This window comes from Paramormyrops kingsleyae, chromosome 7 (assembly GCF_048594095.1).
Source record: "Paramormyrops kingsleyae isolate MSU_618 chromosome 7, PKINGS_0.4, whole genome shotgun sequence".
Taxonomy (NCBI): Eukaryota; Metazoa; Chordata; class Actinopteri; order Osteoglossiformes; family Mormyridae; genus Paramormyrops; species Paramormyrops kingsleyae.
In genome coordinates this window covers 3,214,840-3,232,861 of record NC_132803.1, presented here as the reverse complement: position 1 = coordinate 3,232,861, position 18,022 = coordinate 3,214,840, and the positions used below count along the sequence as shown (strand labels likewise).

The window sequence follows — 18,022 nt, the reverse complement described above, 5'->3', positions numbered from 1 at the left end:
ATGTCACTGAAGTGGTGCATTTTGAGAAAAAAAAAACAAAAAAAAAAAAAAACAAATGCAACTTTACAAAAACGGACTCGGACTCTGCGACTGTCCATCATCTTTAAACTACCTTTGGTCTACGTGGGCATCGTCGCAGTTCAGATTAAAGCGCCGTATTATTAGTAAACAATTATATTAAATAATGTGTAATGGCAAAAGATTCGCGAGAACGCATAGGTAGAGGGATGAATAAAAGGCGCGTATTTAATGTAAAATAGCAGCAAGTGTTAAGTTCAGTTGATATAAAACATTAAACAAGAAATGATAAATGTATTTCCCCGGGCGCTGCGCAAAAACCACGCATTTGGCGCCATGGAACTGGATAGAGTTTGGTCACTTTAAAACTTTTATTTTCGTCTTGTCTTGGGGAAATGCCACACCCCTATTTGTCATTGTATACAGTATATAGTATGGACCCGATCTCGTATAATCCTTTGACCAAATGAGTTATAGATTATCTATTCAGAGTCCTATAGTGTTCCATCTTGTTTTTAATGTGTGAAAGTGCCTAGATTACCCGCAGCTTATGCAGCACTCTTTCCCTCATTTCACGGTATTTTATCCCATCTGTGTGGCGCTCCTTTTCTCATGTTTTTGGTTACAGTCATACTAACAATCTAAGCCCATTCCGCAGGGTGGTGCTTTTGGGCTTCCGATACGCTCACATACGCAATGACCTATATTGCAAAATAACCTTACAAATGCCACAATAATTGCAAATTGTTGTGATGTAAATAGCTTTGCTACTTACGGACTGGACTGATGGGGACTAAACGGTCTATGACTTCACAGTACAGTCAGCGAGCCCGTGCTGGATAAGCGAATAGAAGATGGATATCTAGGGCATTATTTACCCAAAAACAAGCACACATAAAAGAAGGGGCATCAGGGTACACCAATTATCTTTAATAATAATTATAATATTAATTAAAAAAAAATGAATATGATACACAAATAACCTGAAACAAAAACAGTTGCACATCCAATAACTGTTGACGTTCTGGGTCATCGTCTTACAAACTGCAGACGGCCGACAGACAATGCCCAAAGAGCGGTCATAATATCCGACGAGACAAAGAACTGAACACGTACTCCTTTCAAATTTAATTCTCTCTGAGATAGAGCTCATCGTAAAGGAGCTGGCAGACAACGCAGGTCTGCTAATATGCACGTTTCATAGTGTTTTACATGGGTATATACAGCGGGAGGAAAAATATTGTGCTTAAAAAAGTCATCTTGTAAGCATTTACTTCCATTGTGAAACGGCTCTTCTCCAACGATCCAACCGAGCTTCACTGAGCACCTTAAAATCCATTTGTCTAGTTACAAAAATGAAAGCAGGTATAAACATTTAAAATCGTATGTTTCTTTTCTTTAAATAAGGGCCAACGGGGGAAAACATTGCTGTAACATGAAGTTCAGAGAGTTAGGTCTGGTGAACGATTTCCAGGGGTCTGGATGAATAACGAACATATCGCTACGAGGGGAGGGGTGTTCAAACGACAACAGTAAATTTAGGGAAGTTTATTTTCTGGTTTGTTTGTCTTTTGTTTGTTTGTCTGGGGTATGCCGATCCAGCTAAAAAAAGGAAACAGCGAGATCCAGTTTTTTCCTCCTGCAAATAAGATGGAGAAGCAAACCGCACTAAGTAAATGAACCAGATTAGAGACACGCAGGAGTACCGAAGACAGCGATTCTTTCCACACTGATTAACAGTCTCTTTCTCTGGACCTGGATTGGTACCAGGGCAACAACCCCCCCCCCCTTAAAAAAATAACAAGTAAACAAATATCTGGCCTTTCAGACTGGTTGTGCGGGTGATGTCTGTCCGAGGAATATCTATCTGGGTGTGGCTTAGAGATACGAGCCCCCTCCCCCAGCAGGCGGCCCCCACTGCGCCGTCCTTCTGCTCCACAGGCTCGAATCACCCCACAACGATGGACGGAAACCCGCCAGCTGCTAAGTGGTTCCCAGCAGGGGGCGCCCTGGTCTGCTTTTCGCCAGCAGTGAACATTTGTCAGGTCCGACGTCACAGCGGCCTGGGAGCGACCACATGTATATTCTCACCATTGATTGTTAATTTCTGCTCTGCCCCTATATTATATGTAGGGGGCAGATACAAGGACAGGGGAGGGATGTTTCAGCCTAAGAATCTCTTTCCACAGCTATTCATGAAATGAGTATTTCACAGCAATAACTTTTAGAGCAGGAGTCTCTTAATACGACAAAGGAAATGGGAAACCTGTCAATTACCACAGCGAACACAGTGAAATTGGGATGAAATGGTCACCAACCAGCTGCCCATTACAAAGCTCTTCTGGTTTAAAAGATTCAGCAGAACTACTTCAAAATAAAAACAAAAAAAATCAGAAGTGGTCACACTGGTTTGTCAGGGACTGGGAACCATTTCAAATGGATTTCCAGGACTAATCTCATTATACAAGATGCCTTGGTCAGATAGATGCCCTTGAGTAAAATTTTGATCACTGAACATTATGTGTTGGGCGGCGCCAACCAGCTGCTGAACGTCACACACAGTACCGGTACCGGATGTACGACAGAGACCTCTGACAAACACTGGGACGTGTGGGTGACTGTACAGCTGTCAGAGGACAGGGGACGCGGCCTGCCACGGCTCTATGGCAGGAAGGAAGGCAGACCGACCCTGATAAATCACCGTGCTCCCCCCCACTTAGAAAGTCTCCCATTTATACTAAATGCCCATTTCCTCACGTATTTCTCTCTTGGTTTAAAAAAAGAACTGTCAACTCTTTTCAACTCGTCTCGTTTGATATCTAACCGCGTGAAGCGTTTGATGTGACATATGGTTTCCCCAGTGCTTACAGCTCCATCCACGAGCTACTGGATTCCTCCGAATCAGTGAACAAAGCAGGGGTTCATATCTTAAAAATAGAACAGGAAAATCTGTTAACATAGTTCATAGGCAGTTAAAGTCACATTATTTTTCTAAAAACATCTTTCAGTCTCCCCACCAGATTTTCAGATTCATGACAGGAGGGGCTGGAGTTGGACTAATGGTACAGCCCCCACCCCCCAACCCAAACCAGCCCCAATATTCTCCAAAGATGCTGGGCGTTTTGTCCCCCCCCCCCCTTCTTTTTTGGAGTGTTGCAGAGGACCACAGGAGACAGAGTTGCTAGGACTCAGTTGTTCTCAAAGAGGGACAGCAGGTCATCGTTGCTGTTGTTGGGGAGGTCGGGTGGCCCAAGGTATGACAACAGCTCATCCGGATTCGTCAGTTCTGGGAGCAGCTGGAGGGAGATGGACGCAGAGGTCACATGGTGCGCCGGACTCTCGAACCCGTGCTTACAAACAGAGGAGTGTTACACCTATTAGAGGTGGGTGCGTATGCAACCAGAAGGGCATCATCTACATAAAAACACTCTGTTATAGAGAAAGGCTTAAAATGAGAATTCCAGTAAAGTGAGAAAACGTCCCATTACAAACAGGGAACAACTGGGGATGTGTAACCAAAACGACGGCAATCACTCAATGACTCACATCAAGGGAAGGTTCTGGAACCTCTCCGGGGGCCCCTGGTGTACCGAGCCCAAAGGAGTTGTCCGCGTGTACGCGAGGGTTCTGTGAGGGGTTGCGGGAGTGCATGGGTCCCCCCGGCCCCCCCAGGTGCGGAGCGCCATGCAGGCCTTGCTGAGGCGGCTGTTGTTGCTGCGGTGGCGCCGGCTGCTGCTGCTGCTGCTGTTGTTGCTGAAGAGGATTATGGGAAGGGTCCATGCGACCAGGGTGGGCCATCTGGGTTCAGAGAGAGAGAGAGCAAAACATTGGAGGTGAAGTGGACGGGAAACAGGGAGAACCAAGATGGCTGACACCGGTGACACTGGGGAATGTCTGCCATCGGCACACACAGGACTAAAGCCGCCAGCAAATGAGCAACGCTGCCCCCCTCAGGTAGGCCTGAACATGACCAGGACCCCGAGCAGCTGAGAGTGACAAGTGGATGCTGTGGCCTCCAAAAGCAGTGAAGAAGCTCTCCAGAAAGAGGGCGGCAGGACGTCTGACAATCACTAACCCGAAAAAAAACCTAAAAAGAACCACAAGGAGAAAAAAAACCAAAAGCAATGAGTATGAGAAGCTGCATCCATTACTGCCCTTTTGCAGAAAGGACTCTGTTCTCACCACAGTGCACGTACAATTTCTTTCAATGAGAGATTCAGACATAATTAAAACAAAAAAGAAAGTTTGGGAGCTTATGGGTTACTCTCTGCTTGGTTAGAGGGACGAGCCCAACACAGGAATCATGTTATTCTGGTTACTGACAGAAGCCCTGGTGCCAACAAACACTGGCGGGAGGGGGGGGGGGGTGTATGGATGGCAGAATGCCACAGGGGTCCAGAAACCCCCACATAGGGTGTTTCTTAATAGACACCGGCTGTATTTATGAAGGGTGTGTTTATGGCGGGTGGGGGTGTGAACTGGGGGGGGGGGGGGGTGATCTTACTTTCTTGACACCCCAGAGCAAATGTTTGTGGTATAAGCAGTACCACCAGAACCTAAAAAGGAGTAAATGAGGAGGAGGAAGAGGAGGAGGAGGGGGAGGAAGATCTGCTCACCTGTGCAGGCATGGGATGCCCCGCTGGCTTCTCGGGGGTGAGAAGACCACTGGGCAAGTCTGACTGGTAGGACAGTGGAGGTGGCCCTGTGGAGAACTCCGCAAGGGTCGGGGTTCCAGGGGCATTGGGGAAGTCAGAAAACCCCTGCTGGCTGGGGTATGCCGATCCAGCTAAAAAAAGGAAACAGCGAGATCCAGACTGAAGCAGGAAGCACGGAGTCTGGCGCCCTCTGTGGTAGCGAGTGGAAATGCTCCAAGGAATAAATATTCACTGCTTGTTTTTGTAGCTACATGGGGTATTCTGAGCAGTCTACCAACAATGATGTTATGGCTGTGTTAAATTGTGGGGTAATGCACATCCTATACTGTGGCAATGTTGTTTATCCTGCAAAAGTGATTTGCTCCGTTCTCTAAAGCTCCCAGTGGAAATAATCAGCTGCTTATAGTTCAGCTGGGAATGAAAACATAAAAAGACTTAATTGGATTAACAGATGATAAATGTGGTTCTTGAAAAGGTTCTTACTCTGGGTCGGGTAGTCTGGTGTGTTACTGCTGCCACCTTGTGGTAAAGAGGGGTATGGTGAGGAGGCTGGACCTAATGCAGCAATCATCTCCATGACGCTGGGCAAGATCATGTGACTGGGGCTCAAGGTTCGACAGCGCTTCAGGGCTGGCCCATCCGGGTCCTCCTTGATGTGTAGGTCAGGTTTCACCGGAACTGGTTTCCAGCTGCACACTGGGTCAATCGTGATCTCTTCATAATCTGAGCTGAGGGGGGAAAAAGGGGGAAAAAGGTATAAAAGATAAAGGAAACTAGGAGGGGATAAAAGAAAACGAAGCACAACACGGAAACGGGAAGGAGGCGGAAACATTCTGGAGTATCTTATTGTGTTTTATCGGAAGTTGCTTCAGAACATTCCACAAACTCAAACAGGAAATTCCCTTTTCTTTATTTCCTGCTGGACATATTATGAAACATGGTAGACAACATTCAGCACACTTTGGCGCCATTCAATCTTGGCAAACAGAGTTTACAGACTCACTTTTGGATGTAGATGAGAATTCCCAGCATGTACTGGTCCACTTCCAGGCCTTCTAGAAGAGCAGTCTTACTGCAACAAACAAAATCCGACACAGAGTCAGGAATCGGCCCCCAGCACGCCCGGCCCCCAACACGCCCGGCCCGCAGCAAGCCCAGCCCCTACAGAGGGACAGGCAGGTCTTACTTGCACACAGGGCAGCGCCAGGTTCCTCTCTCACAGTTCAGCTGCAGGTATGACTCCAGGTCGAAGCACTGGATGGACAAAGGCAGGTTAATCAATACCGTCGATTTCTGCAGTTAGGCATTAAAGGCTGACCTTCAGCCTTTGAGAGTGAGCTGCATTTCATACAGAACAGCTAAGTGCACGCCACAGACAGCTCACCGCTAACCAAAATCTTGTGGAAATAAAGTATGTGTAAGCTTGCAACTCCATTCACACGTTCGGAGGCACCCCTTGGGAGAGTTAGCGTAGTTTAACCAAGAGTCACAGAACTTCATCTGATCAACCCAAAACACACTGGACACCCTAATACAAGTTAGAGCAGCTTTGAGATAAAGCACAAGACTGCTTGCTACATTGTTAGCTCTATGTCAGACACACACTTCAGGAAATAACAGACTTTCAAAAAATGTATTGTAAAGATAAAATAATGCTATACAGCATTGCAAAGACTGATTTATACATATGGATACATGCAGAGTACTGTGCAAAATCATAGGCAGCCATCTACGGTGATGTGTCAGCTCAGCCATCTACGGTGATGTGTCAGCTCAGCCATCTACGGTGATGTGCCAGCTCAGCCATCTACGGTGATGTGCCAGCTCAGCCATCTACGGTGATGTGCCAGCTCAGCCATCTACGGTGATGTGCCAGCTCAGCCATCTACGGTGATGTGCCAGCTCAGCCATCTACGGTGATGTGCCAGCTCAGCCATCTACGGTGATGTGTCAGCTCAGCATCTCGAAACCTCCCCAAAAGTCACTCCAGTATCTGTAGCAACCATCCAATACATCCGTGTATTTGCTGGCATGTTTGGCTCATCAACACCTCATCAAGTAAACTAATTAAGTTACTTAAGTGAGCTGGTGAGGAAATACATAGAGAAGGCTTGGGTTCCCTGAGGAGAGGTCTGGGAACCAAAGCTATGTTCTTCCAGCCATCCAACAAGGCATGCATAATATTTTGGACAAATTCTTGTTCCGTGTTAGTGTAGTACTGTATAATAGTATATATTAAATGATGTCTTTTCTGAGCAAATATCCACTTATTCTCCTAATAAACAGCTTTAATTATAAGTTTCTTTGGTGGCCTAAGGTGTGTGTGCGTGTGTGTGTGCGCGTGTGTGTGTGTGCGCGCGCGTGTGTGTGCGCGCGTGTGTGTGCGCGCGCGTGTGTGCTTGCGCGTGTGTGTGTGTGTGTGTGCGTGTGTGTGTGTGCGTGTGTGTGTGTGCGTGTGTGCGTCCCGCTGCCCACCTGTATGTGTCTGCAGTCATGGCCGCGAGCCGGCAGCTGGATGCGCCGGAAGGTGATGGGACACTTGAGGGACACCTTGATGGCTGTCTGCTCCACCCCATCCTCCCCATTGAGGCCAGGGGTGCCGGGGATGGTGCCGCTGCTGAAGTTCCTCTTTACTGGGAAGGGACAGCGAGGGGGACACATGTCAGTGCAGCTCAGACACTGCCGCCCGGGCCAGTACTGAGGCGGGGGGGGGGGGGGGGGGGGGGGGGGGGGGGGCACTCACTCTTGGTGACGCAGTGCTCAGCCGGTAGCAGCCGTTTCTTCATGAGGCCCTGCAGGACAGAGCGAACAGACGGCCTGTGCACCAGCTGCAGCACGAACAGGTGCGACTGCAAGAGAGGGGCACATGGACACACATCAGCTGAGAGCGCCGCCCTATTGGGAAGGGTCCGTACTGCGGCTGACGCCACAGGATCCCGATTCCAGCTAAACAAACTGGTTCAGTGGGCCGATTCTCAGCATGGAGTTGGATTTTCTGAACAATCAAGGTTATGGTTGATCAGGTTGAGTCAATATTTTACAGAAATCAGTCCATGACTAAACACGCAAGGGAAACGACCCAAGTCTCAGGCCAGGGAGAGTCGGCACAGACAGAAATAAAAAATAATCACGCTGTATTAGTGCTATAATTTGCCTTTTTTTTGTTATCAGAACAGGATTTTGTTTTGAACAAAATAATGAAACGCTCAGTCTCCCGTAAACTTCACTCCTTAATCTGCATGGTAGCAGAGGGTGAAGGGGGGGGACATTCATAAGCGGGGGGGCGACTTCAGAGAAGAGCCGATTTAGTGCCAAAATCCGCGACCTTTTGGTGAAGGTGAGGAGAGAAAAAGGCGAAAAATGACAGACCGTCAGATGTAGTTAAGGACCCCCGACGGACGACGGAGGGGGGGGGGGGGGGGGGGGGGGGAACACGTACGCAGCAGCAGGCGGTGACCGTGATCTGGATGGTGTTCCGGCCCGGCTGGCACACGTGCTTCAGGTACAGGGGCTTGTGGGACGTCTTGTTGTCGCCGCGCTCGATGGTCAGGGGCGTGGCGTTGACGCTGACCTGCACCGAGGCCGGCCAGTTGGTGTTCATCTGCCGGTCCTCGTGATGGTAGCATTTGAACTGCAGCTCCAGGTCGGGCCTATGGGTGAATGTGCAGGGTAGATTAAATTATTATTATTATTATTATTATTAATATTCTTTTTTTAGATTAAGCCTGTGCCCAAGGTGAACTACATGGATTCAAATTTTGTATTTGACCTGCCGTACACCCATTAACATTTTACTTCCTGGAAATTCTAGTTCCACGGGAAAGCAGGCTGTACTCAAGCCGCACCCCCAAGAGACATTAGTTACAGCACAATTCCAGCTCGCTTCAGTTTTCCACTGCAGAAAGATCAGCTCGGCAAAGGCGCTGCTGGGTTTGAGAGCGACAGTGATATAAAATCAAAGAGATGCATATATACCGTCCACACGGTGTACATCATGATTCAATGTGTGCTAATTTTCATTAGCATGTCTATGAAAATTGTTAGCGTCAAATGCTAGTAGAATTAGCATTAGCATATTTGACTAAGGAATACAAGAATTCGTATATTCTGTTCAACCGTATTGTAGTACATTTGTAAGTAGGAGGTAGGAAATTTCCAAGTTCCAGGTTATTGGTAATGCATCAATACACTGCAATGTGCAATAATGAATAATAATGAATAATATATAGAATATGCCCTAATTCCTGCAGATAATCCACTTCGACCAATTATATGGTGGTGATGCAAGCAGAGCAGGTACAGCTTCCAAAATTTACAATGGAAAACCGTCTCTTTGCGGTACGGCTCAGTTCTTGGTAGCAGTGGAAAAGCGACCATAATTTATTCCCAACAACAAATAAATAAAATTTCTGTCTCAGTTCCAAGGACAATATCATTTGTGTACTTCAAGATCAGCCACTGACAAGCCCGACTGTCTTTATTCCTGTATAAGCCAAGGTTTTCGCTTGACTCTCTCAAGCTATCTTAAGCTGACTGTGAAATGAACATCGAGAAGCGCCAGGATCCACATTCCATGAAGCAAAATACAAAATGCTCATTTTCTTGTACACATAACAGCATTCCGCACGCGCACAAGGAGGCCCTTTCCGCTGCCGGCGACGGCGGCTGCCTTCACCTCAACATGAGCGTCTTGTAGACGGAGTCCCGCAGCTGGAAGACGTGGTTGCTGACGGCTAGGTTGTGCTCCAGGCGGAACGGCTCCAGAACCACACCGTCCCGCACGGGAAAGGTCAGCCGCAGGTCGTCACTAGGGTTCCCTGTGTTGGGGAAGATGTGGAATACGGTGGATTAGCACCAATCCCATGAAGTGCTCTTTGACAAATCACTTTTAAATTAAATCAAAGTGCACAAAAATTCTGATTAATATCCTTTTTAAAGTTGTAAGATCCCCATATATCCCTGGTATATCAAATTGACCCATGTGTCTGTAAACATGAGTGAGTACCTGTAGGGGGCGGCAGAGTGTTCATGTTGGGCTTGACGTCAGGGAGGAATGGGGATTTGACGTCTTGGCCGGGAGACATGTAGGGGGGCATGGAGCTGCCTGGCGTCATAGGTGGGGTGGGGTTCCCGGGGAGCGGCGAACTTGGATACCCTGGCATCGCTCGGCCCGGCTGCGAACGAGGGGGGGCAGGTGAGATTTGGACCAGACCAACCAGGGAAATCCTTGGTAATTGTGCAGATAGTGACACGGAGACTCACTCCATTGACGGCAGGCTGATTGAAAGTATTGTAGCCGCCCCCCCCTGCACCACCCGCCGTCAGGGCTGACAGGGAGTTTCCCTGCCCGTTGAACTCCGTCTGGAAAAAAAAATTGGCATCACAATCAAATTCGACAGTTCTGTTTAGCTAATTCTCCCTGTGGGTGAAGCGTCTAAGGCGGGTGATGGTCTTCTACCTTGTAGTACTGTCCTGGGTTTCCTGGTCCTGGGGGGTACTGGCCCATGTTGCCTTGCTGCAGGGGCATCCTGTGGCCGGCATAGGAGGGCGAGGCGGCGGAGCGCTGCGACCCGGGGCCATGGTACTGCATGGCCTGGTTAGGGTAGGGCCCCGCGGCTCCCACGCCAGGGCCGTACTGCTGCCCAGGGAAGCCCTGCGCCTGGAGGAGAGGCAGGAGTGAGCAGGCGACAGCTCGCACGGTCCAGAGTCACGACCACGGCAGCAATGCGAACATTAACCATAACGGAACCACAGGACTGCACAGTGTGCTTTATGATTTAGAAGTAGGCACTGCCAGTAAGCCATTCTGAGCCAGAACCCTAACCCTAACCCTAACCCTAACCCTAACCCTAATCATATGGCTGAGACATTGGGCCTGGTTCATACTGCCGGTGGACCATCCGCGATCCTGCATATTTGTACTTCTTATGTCAACGTATCAGGGAGGCATGTAGGCTTGGGATGGCGCTGAAGAGCAAAACCGCATGTAAAAGTCATGCTTATGAAGTGTATGGGTGTTACGTTAAAGACAAGAATTTTTGTACTAAATGTGTACTTTTTATGTACAGTACGCAAGGTAGGGTTATTGACGTTAGCATTAAGTACGATGAAAACTAGAAATACTGCTTTCGAAAATAGCTGATGCAAGAACATAGACAGGAATATCTGGCATTACAGTACAAACGTGTTTTAGTTTAGTTTATAGTGATCTAAGCATCTTTATAATCCTGTAACAAGGATCTCTGGACTTTCGCAGTAAAGCATTCTTCATATCTGTTACCCATATTCATTATCATTCTGATCACAGAGGGTAGAGAAGGTGTTTGTAACACAATATTTGATCCGATCTCCCTTCTAACTTTCTGCTACTTCTCCCCTAGACATGCTTGTGTCACTGAATGTCACTGTTTTTTTTGGGTGGTATGCAGCCTTGCGCAAGGTCTCCCAAGGCAGACAGCCCACCCCACTTGGGTGACAAAAATGACGCCATCTCAGCCACACGCCCCGCATCCCTGCACACGACCACAGTAAGTATGACCCAGTCCCCAGGTCACGATCTACTGTGTCACCCAATGGACCCAAAGCCAGTGTGTGATTATGTTCTAAACTGGACCAAATGGGATGTGTGACGTGCAGATGGGGGTCGCTTCCAGGCCGGGCGGAGGCTGACCTCGGAGCTGTAGGGGCGCTTCATGCCGTGCTGTGGCCGGGGGGGTCCCGGCTGAGCGCCGGGGTAGCCCGGGTGCTGCTGCATCCTCTGGCCCTGCCCGCTGTACATGGGTCCCATGGACGGGGCTCGGGAGGGGACCATGCCGCCGGGGGCCATAGGAGGCGGGCCCCGGGGCCCTGCGTGAGGCAGGAACTGGCTGTTGTAGGAGGCGCCACCACCCATCTGGAAGACCGAGATAAAGTGATTGAGACAGAGGAGGCTGTGTGGGAGACGGACCCCCCCCTCCCGCCGGTAACCGGCCCCAATGGCACCAACGTCCACATTTTACATGTAGCTTAGCCTGCCTGATGCGTTCATCCAGGGTGACAGTTTCTGTCCCATTTACACACATGGAGTTCTGTTCATAGTAGAACCTGTCCTGGGATTTGAACCCACAACCTTCCAGTTACAAGCTCACGTACAGCCTGTGTACAAACACAACGCACTCCCTGGCACACAATTGAGATATTATTCTTTAAACCAGGGATCCTCAACATTTCCAAGCACAAGGTTCAGTGTTGATTATTACAAAGTGTTGGCAGCCACCCAGGGGGAACCAAACCCCATTTACCTAATACACCCGGCTTTAAACCGCTTGTGTGAGGTGTTCCTTAATGAATGTCACTTCCTTATATTGTAACTGAAACCATCTCTGACAGAGACAAGCTGAGATCTTGCCGAGTTGTTCCCTGTGTAGCCAGCAGGGGGAGCAGTGCATTGTGTGGGTCAGTCTCCACCTTGTCTGTCAGAGTGCCACCTCCTCAGCCACCAGCACGCCCGCAACGACGCGGCCGCCACGGGCGTGGGTAACTCTCCTTAGCTAATAAAGAGCGTGCGGCCCCGCATCTCACCGGCCCGTAATTCAGCTCGTGGTTCTGCTTCTCCTGTATGGCTGCTACTGTGGCCGTGGCCGTTGCTGTTGCTGTGGCAGCGGCCGCAGCCACTGCGGCGGCGGCGGCGGCCTGTGTGAAGTCGGTTGGCGGGCGCACGCCGTGGGGGGGCATCCCCATGGAGCCCCCACCGCTGTTAGGGTAGCTGACAAAAACAGACAGGCACTGGTTAGCAAACCCCCAGTTATAAATAATGATTCATAGATACTGGCGCAATGAGCCACTTAAAGCCAGTAGGCGGGATTATCACGTGCTGTCAATCAATAATGCGACCAATGAGAAGCCGGTTCAGCAATCAGGCTGTGAATGGCAGCCCATAGTAATCCCAGCCACAGTGGGTTTAAAGCCTTCACCCCATATTCAGTGTGTTTTTCCAACAGAGCTGAAGAGATTCTTCCATAAGGACACAAGGATAGCAGAGCATCAGCAAGCGTTACAGCTGGTTTGGCCTCCGTTTGTGTTCAAGCTGCATTATGGGTTATAACAGCGCCATGGCTGCATGCGTTATGGGTTATAACAGCGCCATGGCTGCATGCGTTATGGGTTATAACAGCGCCATGGCTGCATGCGTTATGGGTTATAACAGCGTCATGGCTGCATGCGTTATGGGTTATAACAGCGCCATGGCTGCATGCGTTATGGGTTATAACAGCGCCATGGCTGCATGCGTTATGGGTTATAACAGCGTCATGGCTGCATGCGTTATGGGTTATAACAGCGCCATGGCTGCATGCGTTATGGGTTATAACAGCGCCATGGCTGCATGCGTTATGGGTTATAACAGCGCCATGGCTGCATGCGTTATGGGTTATAACAGCGCCATGGCTGCATGCGTTATGGGTTATAACAGCGTCATGGCTGCATGCGTTATGGGTTATAACAGCGCCATGGCTGCATGCGTTATGGGTTATAACAGCGCCATGGCTGCATGCGTTATGGGTTATAACAGCGCCATGGCTGCATGCGTTATGGGTTATAACAGCGCCATGGCTGCATGCGTTATGGGTTATAACAGCGCCATGGCTGCATGCGTTATGGGTTATAACAGCGCCATGGCTGCATGCTCTGATCCACCTCGCTAGCAGCAGCCCAACCCAGCATCAGCCAGACGTGCAAAACGGCAAGCAGGGCCTTTCAGAGGATTTGCTAGTATGCAAACAAATGCAGCTGGTGCCCAGTGAAGAGCGTGACTGCGGAGCTGCCGGGGGCTGGGGGGACTGGGGGGGCAGGAGGTGACTCAGACGGGAGTGGGAGACGCGAAAGCCCAGCAGTGACAGCTGTCTGTGGGCATGACGTCAGGCAATGGGGACACGCGGGAGGCGGGTTTGGGTCCGCAGACACACAATCAGCGAAAACACCCAGGAATACATAGAACTTGAGTAGCATGTGTTTGGGGAAGGGGCTAGTGTACCCCAGCCTTGCGATTTATATTGCTGGGAAAGTCAAGCGGATAGGAGGAGGATAGATGGTGCTTTGCGGGAGATTTGACGTCGCGGAAGCTCTGCCTCACCTGCCGCCATATCCAGGCCCAGGCCCCGCCGGGTAGCCCCCCCCGGAGCGGCCGTACAGCGCCTGCTGCATGTAGCCCTTGCTGGCCTCGGGGTAGCCCTGCTGCCCCATGAACGGCGGCGAGCTCATGCCAGCCCCGCCGCCCGACATCATGTGGCCACCTGCAGAGTTTCCGCCGGGGCCCATGGGAGCACCCAAGACCTGTGGGAAGGAGGGCATGATGGGAATGTGGCAGGTGTGGGCACAGAGAAGGTAGCGGAGGCCACCCCTGCCCAGTGACCCCCCCCCCGACACGGCTACAGAGAAACTGGGAGGGTGAGGATTCACCTTTAGCAGCTCACAGAGGCGCCGGCTAATGGCCTTAATTCTGTTTGACAAGTAAAAACAACACGAGTGGCATTATGGACATTCAGGCCGCTCGTTTGGATAGCTAACGAGGCCAAACCCATCTGGTACACAAAGAGCCTTCGTGTTTATCATTGTTTAACAGAGTTTATCGTAGTGTTAGAAACAAGCGGGAAAGGTTACTTAAACGGCGCCGCGGAAACCATCCCTGTCAAAAAAAAAAAACAAACGGCGGTATAGGCAGTGATTAAACACAGGTGCACACGCTGTCCAGCATCTCCTTGCTAATGATCAGAGAGTCACAACTCAGCGTTTGTTTTTATATAACAGCTCATTTGCGCAGTCGTCCCTTTCAGACGAGCTATCATGACAATCGGTACTTTGAGATGATTAAATGCTAATTATAACAAAAGAGTTTCTGTTCATTTACTGCGGGCTGCTGGTTTCTCGTTTGACTGACCTATCAAAGAGCATTTCAGCGGGAAATAAGAGGAGAAAAGGCTCCTGTCGCGTAACATATCGACTTCGGCAGCATGTGAGAATGCTGTTTAAATACAAACCCTAATCATGGAAACCGTTCATGCGATCATGCTAATAAGACCAATCCTTCCTTTCAGACTGGGACCTGTGATTGGTCCATAGGCGGCCCAATGGGAAACCGGGATGATTTATGCACTCTCGGGAGAGCGGTCCAACCGGCCTTACCTGGCTGGGCGAAGGATTGGTCACCCCCCACACAGTTGTTACCACGGAGAGGGAACCTGCCGGTTGATTGGTGCCTTGCTGCCAGGAGACAGGGTCATACGGGAAGGAGCCGTCGCTGTGGATAGACACACATGCACACATGATCTGACGGCGCCTTTTTGTGAATGGGATCCACGTTTATTAGTACTGGCTATAATCTCTTCCCTCCCACAGAGTGCTCCGTTTCAAGCTGTCCCAAAAGGAAGATATTTATGACCCTTTAAACCATAGGGACAGGTTTGGAAGGGGGGGGGGGGCTGCACATCTTCCTTTGTGTTCTACCTGTGCACAAGGGTCCGCCCGGAGGCCAGTCAGTGTGACTGCAAGTGTCAGCGTCAGGCAAATACCAAACCTCGGCTCTCTGCTGTTTCCATGGAGACACCACTGTCACTTGGAGACAGGCGAGAGGGGTTGGGCCAACCTCCGGCAGAGTGTGTGTGTGTGTGTGTGTGTGTGTGTGTGTGTGGGCACTCCAACGATTTTCTGTGCGACTTCAGCTGCATGAAGCAAGTCTGTACTAGTTTTTCCCCATAATTAGCTCAGCCACCACACAAACAGGCCCCGAGAATCCCAGGAGCTCAGCGATGGACCACCGACACCAGAGGCTGCAGAGCCCTGCCCAGGGGAGACAGAGGCCGGGCATCGAGGCGCCACCCACAGGAAGTGGCATGGGAAGAGGCGAATGCTAGGAACCGAGGCAGCGTGCGGACAAGGCAGCTCCTCCTCAAACGGGGGGAAGGCCTAACTTCAGACAGACGGGTCTCCCTGCGCGGTGACCCGGTCACCCCTGCGGGGGTCAGGCCGGCAGCAGCAGGGGCAGACAGAGGGAGGAGGAGAGGTGTGGGGGCAGGGAGGCGGGGGGCAGGGGGGCGGAGCACAGTTCACACAGGGTCAGGGTGAAAGCGACCTCTAAGTGTGTGGGAGTGTGAAAGTGTCACCCCACCGAGTCGCCTTTTCACTTCCTGTCGTGCTGCCGTCAGTCATGTCCCCTGCCGGGGGGGGGGGGCCACACACCACCCCATCTGCATTTATACGAAGTAACTTATATACAGCTAGTCTACGAGCAGTGACTCAAGGCAGACACCTCGGTATAACAGGACATCCTGATCACCCAACTGCTATTCACCCCCCAACCCCCACCCCAACCCACCCCATGCCCCAAGCCCATTTCTTCCGGCAAATTCTTTCCAAACGCAGCTATAAATATCCTGTTATCTTAATCGGCTCAGAGGTGGAAATTATGCGAGCCATGTGGATGAAGTGGTTGGTTAACTAAAAGGAGACATTGTAATCTAATTAGGGAAACACCTTTGCCCGCGCGTACGTGCCCGCGCGTACGGGCCCCGTGTGTATAGGAAGGCGGGGGGCACTCACCTGTGTGGCGTCGGAGGCAGGACGGGTTTCATGGAGTTGATGGGGTTCATCGGAGGGGTGTGGGTGTCAGCAGGGACCCCCAAAACTCCTCAACCCAGCAGGCAGCCTGGGGGGGGGAGGGGGTCAGACACCGAAGTTACCCACTAGCAGAGTGGTGCACGAGTAAATAAATAAATAAATAAAAAAACACACATTTCAGGCAGCCAATCAGTGATGTCCAGAGGCGGGGTTTAGAATTAGGGGACATCACATGGCAGGTCCAGTTATAAACCCGCTGCCCCCCCCCCCTACATCTCAGGAAGGACGGCACATTGTCAGGGTCGGGCAGCTTAGAGTTGCAGCCCAGCTTCCCAGAAAAGAGCAGCGGGGGCAGGGATGGAGGGGGCAGGAAGCAGATGCACGCGGAAAGAGGTCAGGCAGAGATACCGGAGGAAAAGGTCATTAAAGAGTCCAGTGCAGGCGGACTGCAGCACAAACAGGCAGCATACTGCAACGGCCTCGCAGGAACCAGGCCAGCCGAGGGAGAGGGACAGAGGAAAAAACAACACAAAATAAACTTTAGACTAAGAAATAAGGGGCATTTTTAACAGACGTTTTCACCCCTATTGCATCTGGAGAGGGACAGTGAGTAAACAGTGAATCGTCGGCCATGACGGAGTGGAAAATGAACAGACAGGAAGTGGTGGAATCGAGATGATGCATTGTTCAGGGAAGGACCCAAGCCAGGCGGGGGTGACTGTATAGATGCCCGCGCAAAATCACACAGCTCCGCACACACACAGCTCCTCTTCTATGGTGTAGTCATGGTGAGATTTACAGTAAAACAAGCCCCACTGCCATAGGCTCGCTTCTGAGGAGAGGCCCAATTGGGAGTATAGATGTAGCATCGTAAATAGCCATCAGAAGTCATGTCACTGCAATGTTTCTGTGATCTACAGGCAGCAACCCCCCCCCTCCAAAGCAAGCAGACCACACACACCAGGGTCAGAGGGTAGCAAAGACGACCCCGCCCTCCTGCTGTGTGCTTAGGGGGGGAGGGGATGCAGGAAGGGCCCCGAGGAGAAGCAGCAGCCTTTAGCAAACGCAACAGGAGCGACTGGCAGACGGCACCATAAGGAAATGCTCAGGTGTGGCCAGTCTGGGGGGGGGGGGCCTAACACAGCTGATAGCCCCCCCCCCCCCAGGCTGGCCAACACAGCCGACGGCCAGCCTGGGGGGGGGAGGGCTAACACAGCCGACGGCCAGCCTGGGGGGGGGGGAGGGATAACACAGCCAACGGCCAGCCTGGGGGGGCGGGGGTGCTAACACAGCCGACGTCCAGCCTGGGGGGGGGGGGGGGGTGCTAACACAGCCGACGGCCAGCCTGGGGGGGGGGGCTAACACAGCCGACGGCTAGCCTAGGGGGGCTAACACAGCCGACGGCCAGCCTGGGGGGGGGGGGGGGGGGTGCTAACACAGCCGACGGCCAGCCGCTCCCTCTCTGGCTCTCCACATTCAGCAGACTCTTCCCACCATTGTTAGTGACTCTCTCACGCACAGACAGAAGCGCACAATCTTCAGGATGAATCCCATTAAATGACAGCTAATTTGTCACCAACATGGCTGCCTTTCATCCCAACGCCCACCCCCCCTCCCCGCCCCCGCCCCCGTTCTTCCTCTCCCTGCACAGATTTGGGTCAGCCAGCCTGCAGCTTAAAAGGAGGAGAAAATCGGGGGGGTGGGAGAGGAGGGGAAGGGAGGCAGAGAAAGGAGCCGGGAGAGAAGGACACCTACAAGGA

General features: G+C 51.1%; 1 protein-coding gene across 3 annotated transcripts in view; it reads right to left on the bottom strand.

The window, feature by feature from the left end:
• Positions 1 to 927: 927 nt before the first annotated feature.
• LOC111861169 (zinc finger MIZ domain-containing protein 2-like) overlaps positions 928 to 18,022 on the bottom strand; it is a 32,015-nt gene continuing 14,920 nt past the window's right edge. For all 3 annotated transcript variants that reach the window (XM_023845547.2, XM_072714091.1, XM_072714093.1), the window contains exons 2-19: positions 16,245 to 16,350; positions 14,832 to 14,946; positions 13,783 to 13,982; positions 12,234 to 12,417; positions 11,344 to 11,565; positions 10,132 to 10,332; positions 9,936 to 10,034; positions 9,679 to 9,847; positions 9,349 to 9,490; positions 8,113 to 8,323; positions 7,417 to 7,522; positions 7,149 to 7,306; positions 5,860 to 5,927; positions 5,677 to 5,745; positions 5,157 to 5,401; positions 4,635 to 4,804; positions 3,565 to 3,816; positions 928 to 3,314 (exon numbers count right to left, since the gene is read on the bottom strand). In XM_023845547.2, the coding sequence (XP_023701315.1) occupies positions 3,207 to 3,314; positions 3,565 to 3,816; positions 4,635 to 4,804; positions 5,157 to 5,401; positions 5,677 to 5,745; positions 5,860 to 5,927; positions 7,149 to 7,306; positions 7,417 to 7,522; positions 8,113 to 8,323; positions 9,349 to 9,490; positions 9,679 to 9,847; positions 9,936 to 10,034; positions 10,132 to 10,332; positions 11,344 to 11,565; positions 12,234 to 12,417; positions 13,783 to 13,982; positions 14,832 to 14,946; positions 16,245 to 16,294 (2,769 nt within the window). In that variant the 5' untranslated portion in view covers positions 16,295 to 16,350 and the 3' untranslated portion in view covers positions 928 to 3,206. The remainder of the gene's footprint in view (positions 3,315 to 3,564; positions 3,817 to 4,634; positions 4,805 to 5,156; positions 5,402 to 5,676; positions 5,746 to 5,859; positions 5,928 to 7,148; positions 7,307 to 7,416; positions 7,523 to 8,112; positions 8,324 to 9,348; positions 9,491 to 9,678; positions 9,848 to 9,935; positions 10,035 to 10,131; positions 10,333 to 11,343; positions 11,566 to 12,233; positions 12,418 to 13,782; positions 13,983 to 14,831; positions 14,947 to 16,244; positions 16,351 to 18,022) is intronic.